Genomic DNA, 14,338 nt, shown 5'->3' on the forward strand with positions numbered 1-14,338 from the left:
AAAGCATTTTTGGCAAAGTAAAAGTTGTAAAGAGAGACTAGACCAGGTAACTCTTTTGAGATACCTTCGGTTTCATTGACAAGATATTCCAACCAAAGGTTTCGAAATGAAGATTGTGGATTGTGAGGGAGTGATTCTAATTGGTTCTTGGAGTCAGGATTGATTTCCACCCAGAAGGAAGGCAGGGAGGTGGGTTTCAAGGACCCTGTCGGGGCCTGATAAGAATATATTGGATGGAAAGTTTAGTGAGAAGGAAAAAAAGCATTGCACAGTCACCATAGATGACGGTTTGCAAAAAAAAAGAGCCAATACATTTTTATTTGAGCAATTTATTTTTTTTTTCAAAGAAATCCATGCAAAGAGAGAGAGAAAGAAAGATAGAAAGGGAGGGAGTAAGACAGAGAGAAAGACATGGTAACCATGTTCTAGCAGCCAAACATAGGAAAATAATTTGGCACAACTTGATGGTTTTCTTTTCTTTGCAAAAGGACAATCTATATACTACCACTAAAATGTATCTTCCTCCAAAAGATACCATTTGATTTTCAAAAACATAACACATGGTTAGTCTTCTACTTAATGGCTGGAGGAGGTATACAGGATAAAAAAAAAAAAAGAAAAAAATAAGAAAGTGGTTCCCTTTATTGAGGAAGACCACAGGGTGCTGTAGGGCAGCACATGTGCTGGGCACCAGGCAGTCAGTGCACCAGGAAGAAGAAGCACACCACTGAGATGGCCATGCTGGTGAGAAGCTTCAGCGGGGAATGAACGTTCCCAAGGTTGTGAAAGGTGCTTATCTCATTGTCCTTCGGAGTTGCCTGCTGATTGTTTCCAGGCGCATCATCCACATCCAGATCATAGGCCAGTTCTGTCAATCAAAAGAGAAGGATTTGAAATGCAAGTCTACCCATAGCCTCAGTATAACACTATCCACAGCTCGAGCATGTGTCTGGACTGCTGGAAAGCCTCAGCTTTGATTTCCTTTTTTAGGGGGGAGAAAAAGGCCACTGTGAGATGGGAAAAAGAAGGGTATGTGAGGGTGGAGGGCGGGGAGAGGGGAGGCAGTAGAAGGAGCCAGCCAGAAGTGCTCCTTCCAGAGATCATAGCAAGCAGGAGTGTGGAGTGAACAGGCTGCACCCCATTGCCCTTTGGCTGCATACACATTGTAGGGTGCACGCTAGCCCTTTGCAACATCTCCTCCCAGGCAAGGTTTTGCTTGAAGGGCATTTTCAGCAGATCTTATGGTTATCAAAACATAAGATGCCATGTGGGTGACTATACCCTGTGGTGTGTTCTTGTGTGTATGTGTGCTGGTGGGGAGGGGGTGCTGTGGGTTCCCAGTGTACCTTTCTTAGGCCCTGCACCTTATATACATTTCCTCGTCCTGGGAGCTTTCCTTTAATTAGGGTTGAGAATAGGTAGTTTCCTGTTGAAAGTTGTTTTATTTTCCCAAATAATTCTCCTTTTATCTATAAGGTCTTTTCATTTCCCCCTAGAAACAATCCTCGCAAAAAAGCAAAATTGACCAAAGCATAGATTTAAACTGATACCAAGTGAATGGGAGTAAGGAGAGGCTAATGGGCAAGGGCCTTTCATTCTTGGACTGCCTAGCATTTATGATATATGTTCATGATTCTGAAAAAAAAATCACGGTGTTATTTAGCTTGTCCTAAAGCAAAGGTGGCCCCAGAAGGCAAATCTAAGGAAGACAGTGGTTTATCAAGAAATTCAAGATGGCTGACACTGTCCCAGGGCTCAATATGTTTCAGATTTGCTTTTCCAGATTTAGAGATCAAATCTACTCTCTTGGCGATTCTAGACTCCACTGTCAATGTTGCTATTTCAATATCCTGTGAAGGTGATATGATGTGAGCAACTTCACCAGCCAACTGTCTGGTAGCCAAGGGAGCTGGAAAGATCCTTTGGGACACTGAGATGCCCAACAACAGGCACAGAGGAAATGACTGGGATTCTACAGAGGGAAGGAAGGAAGAGGAAGGAAGAGCTTCTCTTACAGGGGATGAAACACTCAATAAGTCACAGGAAAAAAGTGTGGGGACTCAGCTGGTCCAGTATAGAGCAGGGCCCAGGACCAGGGCTCCGCTAAGGCTGGCACTGGTTGGGGCAGGCAGCAAGGTCAAAGTGATCAAAGCCAGGGAGTCTAATTTCACAGACTAAGATGCCAATTTCCAAAAGGTCTATTGCAATCTATACTGCCACCAGCAATGATGAGAGAACCAATTTACAGCACCTCCATTGAAAAAAGATAATTTTTGTTAATATAAGGCGACATCTCAACGTTTCTTTATTTTGCAGGGATTTGATTACTAGTGCAGAGAAACTTTTTCTATGTTTTAGTTTACTAATTATATTTCTTAATGCGTAGTAGTTTATACCTTTTGCCTTTTTATCTAGTGGGTATTGATATTTTTCCTATTCATTTTAATAATATATATTTTGTTGAACTTTTGCCTACATTTTATACAAATATTTTCTCCATTTTGTTATTAACTATTTTCATGGCTGTAGAAAGAAATAATGTCCTAATGTTTAAGATATATGAATCTGGTTACATTTTACTCCTTTAAAAGCAGAGAGCTTTTCTTCCTGAGTACTCATAATAATTCAAATCAAATTTTCCAGGAAACCCTCTTACCCAGGGAAAAGCAACAGAGCAGACTATAATCTAGATTCCCTCCCTTCCAAAATAAATACGTACAAACAAAATAAAAGAGAAAAAGAACAAAGAGCAATGCTCTACTTGGAAATCAGACCTCTTTCTTTGAAAGGTGAACTATGCAGGGTGCACAGAGAAGGCCGAGGTCAGCTGTCAGTCGGCAAGGATAGCACAGGCTTAGGTCACGATCGGGTTTCACCAAAGTGGAGAGCACATATGGCTAGATCTGTTGAAAGCCCAGCCTTGGTTCTCACAGCAACTTCTCAACTTAAATGAAGAGGAGTATTTTTAGGGTTGAACTGAATGAGAGCACTCTCAGCATTACTTTCAGATTCCTTTTCTGGATAGTGCCCCTTGCCCGACATCAAGATGAAATAATATCTATTAATGCCACTGCTCAGCTCCTGCACTGTTTCTTTTTTCAAATCATCTGCTAACTTTCAACAGTTTTGTTTACTGTAGTAGTTATGGCAAACCCAGAAGTTTTGTTAAATCCAGTTGTTTCTAATTTTTTTTTTTTTTTTTTTTTTTTTTGCCAGTAAAGACCTCTTCTGATTTTGTTTGTTTTTTGTTTTGTTTTGTTTTGTTTTTTTGAGACAGGGTCTTTCTGTGTCGCCCAGGCTGCAGTATAGTGGTGCGATCATGGCTCAATGCAGCCTCGATTTCCAGGGCTCAAGCAATCCTCCCACATTGGCCTCCCAAGTAGCTGGGGCCACAGGCATGTGCCACCCTGTTTGGCTATTATTTGTATTTGTATTTTTTTTTTTTCTAGAGACAAGGTTTTGCCATGTTGCCCAGGCTGGTCTCAAACTCCTGAGCTCAAGTGATCTGACTGCCTCAGCCTCCCAAAATGCTGGAATTACAGGCGTGAGCCACCGCGCCTGGTCTTCTTTTGTTATTTCTATCTCTTCAGCCCTGTATTTTGAAATTATAGTAATGATGCCCAATTACTGAGTGCTCACTGTAGGCCAGGCACTGTGTTAAACTATTTCTGTACATTATTTCATTTAATTTAACCATCTCCACGATGTTATAAGGTAGGTATTATAATTCCCATTTTACTGGAGAGGAAGCTCAAGCTCAGATTAATTATTTTACCCATATTTACATAGCTGGTATGGAGTAAAGGAGCTATTTGAGTCCAGGTCTGACTCTAAACCTCAAATGAAGCTATACTGCCTCTTGAAAAATTCTATATACCAAATAAACTACAGTGATTAAGTAGTAATGGATTCTTCTTGAAAACAAACTCCATTGGTGAAATACACAGTGCCAAAGAGAACTTCCAAAAAGCATGAGAGCAAAGTCACTGTTTGCACATAAAATTGAAGACATACTTGATTAAGTAGCCTTGTTAAACTTTTTGAAATCCTGAAAAGAGCTCTGGGTTGGGAATGGGAGTTATCATATCAGTTCTATTTCCCTGAAGAAAACAACAATGATGGCCAAAGTCATTAGATACCCCAACCACAAAGGTGGCCAAGTATTCTACCTCTAAAAGGCCCCCAGGAATATTCAGAATGCTATCTCCCTGTGTTCCCTAAGCTGTGGCTGCAGGTTTCCTGAGGCGCTTCATTCAGCAGTAGCAAAAGTTTATCACCCAATTCCATAGCCAGGTACCTGTGGCTTATAACTGATGGGAATCCCAATAAAGCCACTGTATGCTTGGGCCACCATCATGAAAATTAGAGATAAAGGGAATAGCTCAGCATAGTAAGGAAGCATTATGGAGACAGAGGAAATAGGATTTTTGGTGAAAGATAAATACAGACATTTCTGGACAGGGGAAATGTAATCCAATTTAATTCAACAAACAAAACTAGCCTATGATGTCTCAAGCATCACAGTAGAGGGTTAGAGAAAGACTTACTGTCTCCCTTCGTGAGCCCCCTCACTGGCAAGGGAAATTGATCAAGAGACAATCCAACTAGCTACATGGCAGAAAGTAGAAAGGGCTCAGTTAAAGGCACAAGGAAAACATCTTGGGGATAAAAGAGAAAGAGATAAAAATTTCAAATAGACAGATCTTGGAAGGCTTCTTAAAACAATTGGGATATCCCACTACTGGGTATCTACCCAAAGGAAAAGAAGTCATTCTATGAAAAAGACACATGAACAAGCATGGTTATAGCAGCTCAATTTGCCATTGCAAAGATATGGATCCAGCCTAAGTGCCCATCAACCAACAAGTGGATAAAGAAAATGTGGTATATATACACCATGTAACACTACTCAGCAATAAAAATGAATGAAATAATGTCTTTTGCAGCAACTCGGATGGAGCCGGAGGCCATTATTCTAAGGGAAGTAACTCAGAAATGGAAAACCAAATATTGTATGTTTTCACTTATAAGTGGGAGCTAAGCTATGAGGACGCAAAGGCATAAGAATGATATAACAGACACTGGGGACTCGGGGGAAAGAGCGGGAGTGGGGTGAGGGATAAAAGACTACATATTGGATACAGTATACACTGCTCGGATGATGGGTGCACTAAAATCTGAAAATTCACCACTAAAGAATTCATCTATGTAACCAAACAATACCTGTACCCCAAAAACTATTGAAATAAAAATAAAAAATAAAATTAAGAATAACTGGGACATAATCTACACCATGAAGGATGGACAGAATTATGGGCTGAATGAATGGTTATTCCAGGCAGAGGGCGCAGCCTGACCCAAATCACCAAGCTCAGAGAATGTCTGTGAGGCATATTCAGAAGCAGCAAATAGACCCCATGGTAGGAGGAGCCACAGAATGTATATTGTTGTGGGGTGTGTGTGTGTGTGTGTGTGTGTGTATTGTGGGGGAAGAGGTGGTGGTGATGAAAGGTAAGGCGGAGGGACAAGTAAGAGCCAAATTACGGTGGATTAGGAAAGCTAAAACTATTCTGTGAGCAACAGGGAGCCACTGAAGGTTTTGAAGTAAGCAAACAACACAATCTGATTTGTGTTTTTTAGAAAGATCATTGTTAACACTGTGGAAGACAGCTCTAAGAGGGAGAGACTTGTCAGACATCTTGTGTTGAAATAAATAAGAAGCCTGTGGGAATAGTATCTGGGGATCAGCCAGTAGCAAAGTTAAAAACAAACAAACAAAAAAACCTTACAAAGTGGCTAAATCTACACCAAACCAGAAACTTCTCAGTTTGCTACAAACCAGATGTATTATGAGAATCACCACAAACCATTCTCTTTTCAATCATTCATATCTTTATGTTTATCAGTGATTTTCCAGAACATATTTTTGCTGTATTAGGTACATATTATAAAATGCACATAAATTGTTTCTATCTTGATCATCAGTAAGAACCTTTTGGGCCAGCAAGGAGATTTTCATGCTAAATCCAAAAATCTGTTTCTATTTGTAATCAGTTTAACTATGCCCAGAGGGTAGACCCAACATCTGTACTAATTACACACTCAGCCCCTGACTCTCATTTTGCCTTCATGTCCTTTGTGTTGCAGATTAGATAATTATTTAAAAAATAATTGTCAGTCATTAATGTCTGCAATGTTTTGTGTGTTGAAAAGTTTTTCTTTGTTGAGAAAAGCAATAAATGGAGAGCCCTCTATCTTTGGTTATTCAGCATCTCCTAGCAGAGTCCCTAGGAGGCTGGTCTTAAATTCCTGGCCTCAAGTGATCCTGCGCATCCTGGCAGTCTGAAGCCCTGGGTTCCACGCCTACTTTAGCTACTGACTTATTATCTCACCTTAGACAAGTCATTTCCTTCTTTTCTGGGCCTCAGTTGCTCCATCTGGTAAATCAAAGTGTTGAACTGGATGACTTCTAAGTTTCCTTCTAGTTTTATTTCTCTTCGATTCCAAGGCTCTTGCAGCCCAGTGAGGGATATAGCCTGCTGCAGGCTGTAATCATTCTTCCACCCCTGACAGGGCCTCCATAAGCAAGCCAGGTCAATCAGTTGCTTCCCTTGGGATGTTTCTCTGGTAATATTCATCAACTACCAAATTCTGAATTCTCTTTTTTTCTTGAGCTGTTTTTTAATCTTGGATGAGAGATCCTGGCAATAAACACATCCATGCTGGATTGTTTCTGTTTTGCTTTTAAACTCTGGCATAACAACTTCCATTGAAGCCAGTACACACAGAGCTTTGGGGGAGAAGTTGCTGGACCTGGGGTGCATCAAGCAGGTATGGACAGGCATGCACAGGAGGATCTGGGAGCCAGGAATACAAGCCTTTGGGCCCTTACAAAGCTACTGGAGTCTTGAGCACATAATAGGAAGCAAATGCTCACCCTCTGAGGGCGTGGGCTTCAAGGAGGATGATGCATTGCTATGGGGGCTTCACCCATACCAACAGGAAGACTTCACAGGGCAGCCTGAAAGAAGTGCTGCTATCAAAATGCCAGGAGAGAAAACACTGCTGCTGAGCCAAGCATAGGGATTTCTTTCTTGCCAAGCTTGCATCAGCAGATGGCTTCAATCTGGCCCTAATATAGCAACAGAGCAATACTGCTATCTCTGTGTTTTGCATTTGCTGTGTACAGTTGGCCTCCAAGACATGAATACGTGAAACCTCAGGACATTGCTTGGCAAACCCCAGAGGCTGAACCTGGGGGAAATCTCTGGAGAAATCACATTCATTGCAATACCGCTCACTCTGCTGCCTGTTCCCACAAGAGCCATTGGGCTCTGCCATTCGCTCTTGAATCCAAAACAGACCCTGGTTTCCTTGTTCTCCCTTCAGCACAACCCTCTTTCCTGCCACCTCAATACCTCCTCTTTTGTGAACTTTTAGATGTGAAATGACTAGACTTTAAAGCAGAAGAAAATGACTTTGCAAATGACCCTTGGGTCTCCGGGAGTCTAGATTTTCTTCTTCATAGATCAGATAAGGAGGACAAGGAACACTTGAGACCTCTGGTTTTTAATTGGTCTAATGGGACTCCTTTTGGGAATGGGCTCATTTAACAATCTGCCTTTTTTTGAGACAGTCTCGCTCTGTCACCCAGGCTGGAGTGCAGTGGCCTGACCTTGGCTCACTGCAACCTCCACCTCCAGCATCCAAGTGATTCTTGTGCCTCAGCCTCCTGAGTAGCTGGGATTACAAATACACACCACCACTCCAGGATTATTTTTGTATATTTCGTAGAGACAGGGTTTCACCATGTTGTCCAGGCTGGTCTCGAACTTCTGAGCTCAGGTGATCTGCCTGCCTTGGCCTCCTAAAGTGCTTGGATTACAGGTGTGAGCCACCACACCCAGCCCACAATCTGCCTTTTTGACAAACAAATGAGTTGCTAATTTTGCCCACTAAATGACAGTAACACCTGGGAATAATCCAATGGCCTCTCCTAGAAGAGGGTTTGGGCAATGAGATGTCCGCTTCATTTCTTATGGCTCATTCCAGCTTGCAAACATCTTTAGTTACAACAATGGGATGTTGAAAGAATACAATGAATTTTTCCCATTAGCTGAGGCATGGCCTCTCTTATTATAGGCCTCTGTTTCTCAATCTGGAATATGTGTATCTTCAGATTACACTGCAGTGGGTTGTAGGTACATGAAACCATCGCATGCTTCTTCCTAGGGAATTAGGGGGAAAGCACACTTTTTTATACTAAAATATGCAAGGCTAATGATGGAGCAGAAATATATTAGTTGCAAGCTCACTGAAGACTTAGTCAGACATTTCCTGTTTAGCAGGTTATGTCTCAAATCCTCAGGAGTGGGGATTCACTCACTCTTCTCTGACGTAGCAGGGTATTTAGGTAGAAGAATCTTAAAAACACTGTTAGAGATCGGGCACAGTGGCTTACACTTTGTAATCCCAGTATTCTGGAAGGCCAAGGGGGATGGATCACTTTAGCCCAGAAGTTTGAAACCTGCCTTGGCAACATGGTGAAACCCTGTTTCTACAAAAAACAGAAAAGTTAGCTGGGCATGGTGGCATGTGCTTGTAGTTCCAGCTACTTAGGAGGCTGACGTGGGATGATAGCTTGAGTCTAGGAGGCTGAGGCTGCAGTGAGCTGTGATTGTGCCACTGCACTACAGCCTGGGTGATAGAGTAAGACCCTGTCACAAACAAACAAACAAACAAACAAACAAACAAAAACAACTTCAGCACTGTTAGGCAACTTGGGTCACCTGGGCTTTGTCAACTACCATGCTGGACCTTTTGACTCACAAATTCCTGATAAGTGACTTAATGTGGTCTTTTCTATGGCAACTTCCTTGTTACGAGGGAAACATCATGGTGATTGTCCTTAACTAGGGCTCAGACTGCTTTCTTTTTCTAACACAAATGTTTCCAGGGGGTTTCAACCACCAGCTATGCTTCACTATTATGTGTAGCCATTAAGAAAGAAATAAAAAAGTCATATGGGCCACCACTTACTTACTTACTTACATACTTACCATTTATAGAGATGGGGTCTCACTCTGTTTCCCAGTGCAGTGGCACGATCATGGCTCACAGCAGCCTTGAGCACCTGGGCTCAAGCAATCCTGCCACCTCAGCCTCCCAAGTAGCTGGGACCACAGGTGTGTGCCACCATGCCTGGCTAATATTTTATTTTTATTTTTTGTAGAAACAGGGTCTTGCTCTGTTGCCCAGACTGGTCTTAAACTCCTGGCCTCAAATAAGCCTCCTTCCTCAGCCTCCAAAGTGCTAGGATTACAGGCATGAGCCACTGTGCCCAGCCTACCATAGTTATTTAGGCACATCATGAGTCAAATCATATTCCCAGGAACAGAACAACCCCATCCTGGAAGCACTGACAGTATGCATGGGTAATGCGGGTGGTGGCTCTCCTCCAGCAGCCCCAGCATTCTCACTACCTTCCCCAGCAGTGTCATGACCACTCCTCTGATGTCTACAGGTCCTTCTTGCCTGAGGCTGCTTAACAGCTCCACAGATATCAAAGCTCATCAAAGCCTTTACTTCCCACAGGAAAGGTTATCTCATTCCCATGGGAAATGATGGTCCTAACAGTCAGTAGTAGAAGAGGAGCTGGGGACAGAGACACTGTACACAATGGCCAGGGAAGAAGATCAAGAGAACTGATGTAGAGAAGGCAAGGGACGGGAAGTACTTTAAAGAGGGGTGGGTTAACACGGTCAAATGTTGCATAGGGGTCAAGAAAAGTAAAGACTGAAAAGAAGCCACTGTAGATGTTAAATAGAAGGTTATGGGTGATTTTTGAAAGATGTTTCAGTAGGATCGTTGGGTAAGAAACCAGATGTAGCCATGGTGCCTGTCTGTAGTCCCAGCTACTTGGGTTGCTGAGGTGGGAGGCCAGGAGTTCAAGATTATAGTGCACTATGATTGCACCTATGAATAGCCACTGTACTCCAGTCTGGGCAACACAGCGAGACCCACTCTTTAAAAAAGACAGTGAGTACTGAATTAAGGAGAGAGGGGGAGCTAATGTGGATTCTCTGAGAAGTCTGAGAGTGAGTGAAATGAGGCATTTGCCACCCTGACTGTGCCTGGGGTGCATGGCAGTGCTGTTAGTGCCACAACACCTCACCAGTCTATACAACCAAGTTTTGTTAGAAGGTGCTTCTAGAATTCCAAAGCAAAATGGCCTTTAAAAATACTATATTCTTTCTGTTGTTGATGCATAAACAACCTGTAACCATATACTCAAGCAGATACTTGTATGCCAATGCTCACTGCATTGTATTCATAATAGCCAAAAGGTGGAAAGAATCTAAGTGTCCAGCAACAGATGAATGGAGACACAAAATATGGTACATCCATTCAATGGAATATTAGCCAAAAAAAAAAAGAAATGATGTACCGATAAATGGCACCACATGAATGAGCCTTGAGTGAGACTCCATCTCATAAATAAATAAATACACAAACAAACAAACAAACAAACAAATGGGGATGTCGATTTCTAAAGACTGACAAACACTGATAGGACTTTAACTACTTCTAATATGTTGGTGGCCCTAAATTCTCCACAAGGTAGTCATTTCTCTAACTTATCTCCTATTGCTGTTAGTTTTTAGTTGCACCAAACACACATTGAAATTAGCCTGCATTCTAGAATAACACAGAAACTTATGCTGGAATTCTTCAGTTTGTCCAATTTTCAGCCCTTACAAGTTCTGAGACATTAAGGTTATTATTACTCAAATGTTCCTCACTTTTATTTTCTTTGTGTCATTCCAGGTCAGCCAAAAGAATTATTTTACATAATGATATGTATACACCTCTTCTACCTAGGTGAAGAACAACTTAATATACACATTAAGAAGGATGTGGAATAGCCAAGATTAAAACAACAACAAAACACACACACACACAACTTAAAAAAAAACATTACAGTAAGTGAAAGAAGCCAGTCACAAAATACCACATAGTATATAATTCTATTTATATGAAATGTCCAGCATAAACAAATAGATAGAGAAAGTAGATTAGTGATTGCCAGGGCCTGGGGGTAGGGGAAGGGTGAGTTACAGCTTAAAGGTTACAGAGTTTCTTTTTGGGGTGATGAAATGATTTGGAAATAGTGGTGATGGTTGCACAACATTGTGAATGAAATTAACACTACTGAATTGTACACTTTAAAATGGTTCAAATGTGAAGAAAGGGGAACCTTGTACACTGTTGGTAGGAATGTAAACAACCACTATGGAGAACAGTTTGGAGGTTCCTCAAAAAACAAAAAATAAAACTACCATATGATCCAGCAATCCTACTGCTAGGTATATACTCAAAAGAAAGGGAATCAGTATATCGAAGAGATATCTGTACTTCCAGGTTTCTTGTAGCACTATTCACAATAGCCCAGATTTGGAAGTAACCTAAGTGTGCATCAATAGATGAATGGATAAAGAAAATGTGGTATGTACACATAGTGGAGTACTATTCAGCTATAAAAAAGAACGAGATCCTATCATTTGCAACAACATGGATGGAATTGGAGGCCATTATGTTAAGTGAAATAAGCCAGGCATAGAAAGACAAATATTGCATGTTCTCACTCATATTTGGGTGCTAAAAAATAGATCTCATGAAGGTAGATTGGTGGTTACCAGAGACTGGGAAGGGGAGAAGCAGGAGGGATGAAGGAGAAAAAAAAAGAACACAAATGTATTCATTACCACTGAACTGCACACTCAAAATTAATAAAGATGGCAAAATATATATGTATATTTTACTTCAATAAAAAATAAAAATTGGTTAAAATGGCAAAGTTTACATCCTATATATTTTGCCATAATTAAAAGAAAAAAAAAAAACCATACACTAGAAACCAAGAGATAAAAGCATCTGGGGATGCTCCCTAGTTCCTAAGGGGAGTGCACCACTACTCTGGTATCTTACCTTGTAGAGGAGTCTGTGTGTGAATATACCTGATACCAAAGCATCCATGCCAAATGGTATGCTTTCTGTGCTTTGAAAGTCAATTTAAGTTGTCCAAAAGAATGAAGATGAATGGATATTTGAGTGCTACCCTAGAATAGCAGATATAAATAGCTCCTCAATTGGGAATGGGGAAGAGGGTAATTTTCACCAAGGATTTTAATCTGAGGCTGCATCATTATGATGATGATGATGATTATTATTATTATTATTATTATTATTATTATTATTATTATTTTGAGACAGGGTCTGGCTCTGTTGCCCAGGCTGGAATGCAGTGGCGCGATCGTAGCTCACTGCAACCTCTGCCTCCCAGGCTCAAGCCATCCTCCTTCCTCAGCCTATAGGACTAAGATGCACATCACCACACTCGGCTAATTTTTGTATTTTTAGTACAGACATGGTTTCACCATGTTGTCCAGGCTGGTCTTGAACTCCTGAGCTCAAGCCATAGGCCTGCCTCAGCCTCCCAAAGTGCTGGGATTACTGGAGTAAGCCACCACACCCAGGCATGAGGCTGCATTTTTTAAGAGACACTTTTACACATTCTCAGGAAACTTACATTTGCTTTTGTAACTCATACAAAGGCTGCTACGCTGAAACTGTTAAAAAAAAAAAAAAGAAAAGAAAAAAGAAAGCATACACTCTGTCCTCATAACAATTAAAAAAATTATTTAGTCATTTAGATTCACAGAGCTCTGTTTGTAATATACATTTCAGGCATGATGCAGCTACAGAGGTATGCATCATTGGGCTTTGAGCACACAGAAGAAAAACACAAAGTGTCACTTATTGTAGCCAAATCCAATTGCTGTTGAGGGGTTGTGGGAGTGAGGGAGTGGCCTTGCAGTCCCTCGGAGCCCAAGTATATCAGGGCTTCATCAGTGTATCAGGGTTTTAGACATATTTGGATGGGAAAACCCCAAATCAGGTAACCTTACATTTTTAATCAGCCACGATGGATCTTACAAAAAAAAAAAAAAATGCAGTCAAAAGAACTAAAATGCATGAAAGTCCTGGCAATGCCCAACAGCCAAGAAAGATACTCATACAACAGCCAAGGGGTCAAAATGGCTCAAGGCCCTGAAAACGCCCTGTCCAGTAATCAACAGCAGGCAGGTATCCTTATACATGAAAGATGAACAGTCTCCCTAAGTTATTCTGTTTGAATTTGTTCTTTAAATACTCTCTGAGTATGAAATCTCTCCCTCATTGATATGGTTTGGCTGTGTCCCCACCCAAATCTCATCTTGAATTCCCAAGGGTTGTGGGAAGGACCTGGTAGGAGGTAATTGAATCATGGGGGCAGGTCTTTCCTGTGCTGTTCTTGTGATAATGAATAAGTCTCACGAGATCTGATGGTTTTAAAAATGGGAGTCTCCCTGCACAAGCTCTCTTTTTGCCTGCCGCCATCCACATAAGATGTGACTTGCTCCTCCTTGCCTTCCACCATTATTGTGAGGCCTCCCCAGCCATATGGAACTGTAAGTCCATTAAGTCTCTTTCTTTTGTAAATTGCCCAGGCTCGGGCATGTATTTATCAGCAGCATAAAAATGGACTAATACACTCATTATCAATGGGATTTTGAGAATTGAGACTCATTTTCCCTCAATTTACTTGGAAGCACACACTGTCATCCTGGCTCCATCCTCCTCTCTTCCCACCTTTGGACCTGCATGTCAACGAGTGCCCATTCTCACATTCACACAGGTGCCATCTCTTTTGATGCTGTCCATTTCTCCTCTTTCCTTCAGCTTCCCCACCACCGCCACCCAGTCCTCAATGCCTTAGCCACATAAGAGCCATTCCTCTCCAGCAGCCCATTGCCATCCAGGAAGAAAGAATATTCCATTCTGTGATAGCTGGAACCAGAGAAAACTCTTTTCCTGAAACATATGTTGGAACACATTTCTCTCTTCCTCAAAATCCTTTGATGGCTCCCTACTGCATGTGGGATAGAGTCCTAATTCCTGAGCATGGCATTCATGAGCCTCTCCAGCTCATCTTTTCTTGCTTTCCAGTTTCAACTGCCCATTTATTTCTCCAAGTGCCATATGCTGCAGTCGTACCATCCCATTCACCATTTGCTGAAAATGCCGAGCACTCTGGAGTTCCCATGTCTTTCTTCATGCTATTCCCTTAGCCTCGAATGGCCTCTCTCTCTCTCTCTTCCTCCCTCCCCGCTCTTTATCTCCCTCTCTCTTCTTCTCCCCTCCTCCCTCTCTTCTGTCTCTCCTTCCCTCTCTCTCTCTTTACCGTCCTCCCTCTCTCTCTCTTTACCTTCCTCCCTCCCTCTCCCTCCCTCCCAAT

General features: G+C 41.7%; 1 protein-coding gene across 5 annotated transcripts in view; it reads right to left on the reverse strand.

Moving 5' to 3' along the window:
* Positions 1-313: 313 nt before the first annotated feature.
* Positions 314-14,338, reverse strand: part of GPC3 (glypican 3) — a 456,076-nt gene continuing 442,051 nt past the window's right edge. For all 5 annotated transcript variants that reach the window (XM_025371938.1, XM_025371941.1, XM_025371942.1 and 2 more), the window contains one exon: positions 314-868. In XM_025371938.1, coding sequence (XP_025227723.1) covers positions 699-868 — 170 coding nt within the window. In that variant the 3' untranslated portion in view covers positions 314-698. The remainder of the gene's footprint in view (positions 869-14,338) is intronic.

The sequence above is a fragment of the Theropithecus gelada genome, chromosome X (genome assembly GCF_003255815.1).
Source record: "Theropithecus gelada isolate Dixy chromosome X, Tgel_1.0, whole genome shotgun sequence".
Taxonomy (NCBI): Eukaryota; Metazoa; Chordata; class Mammalia; order Primates; family Cercopithecidae; genus Theropithecus; species Theropithecus gelada.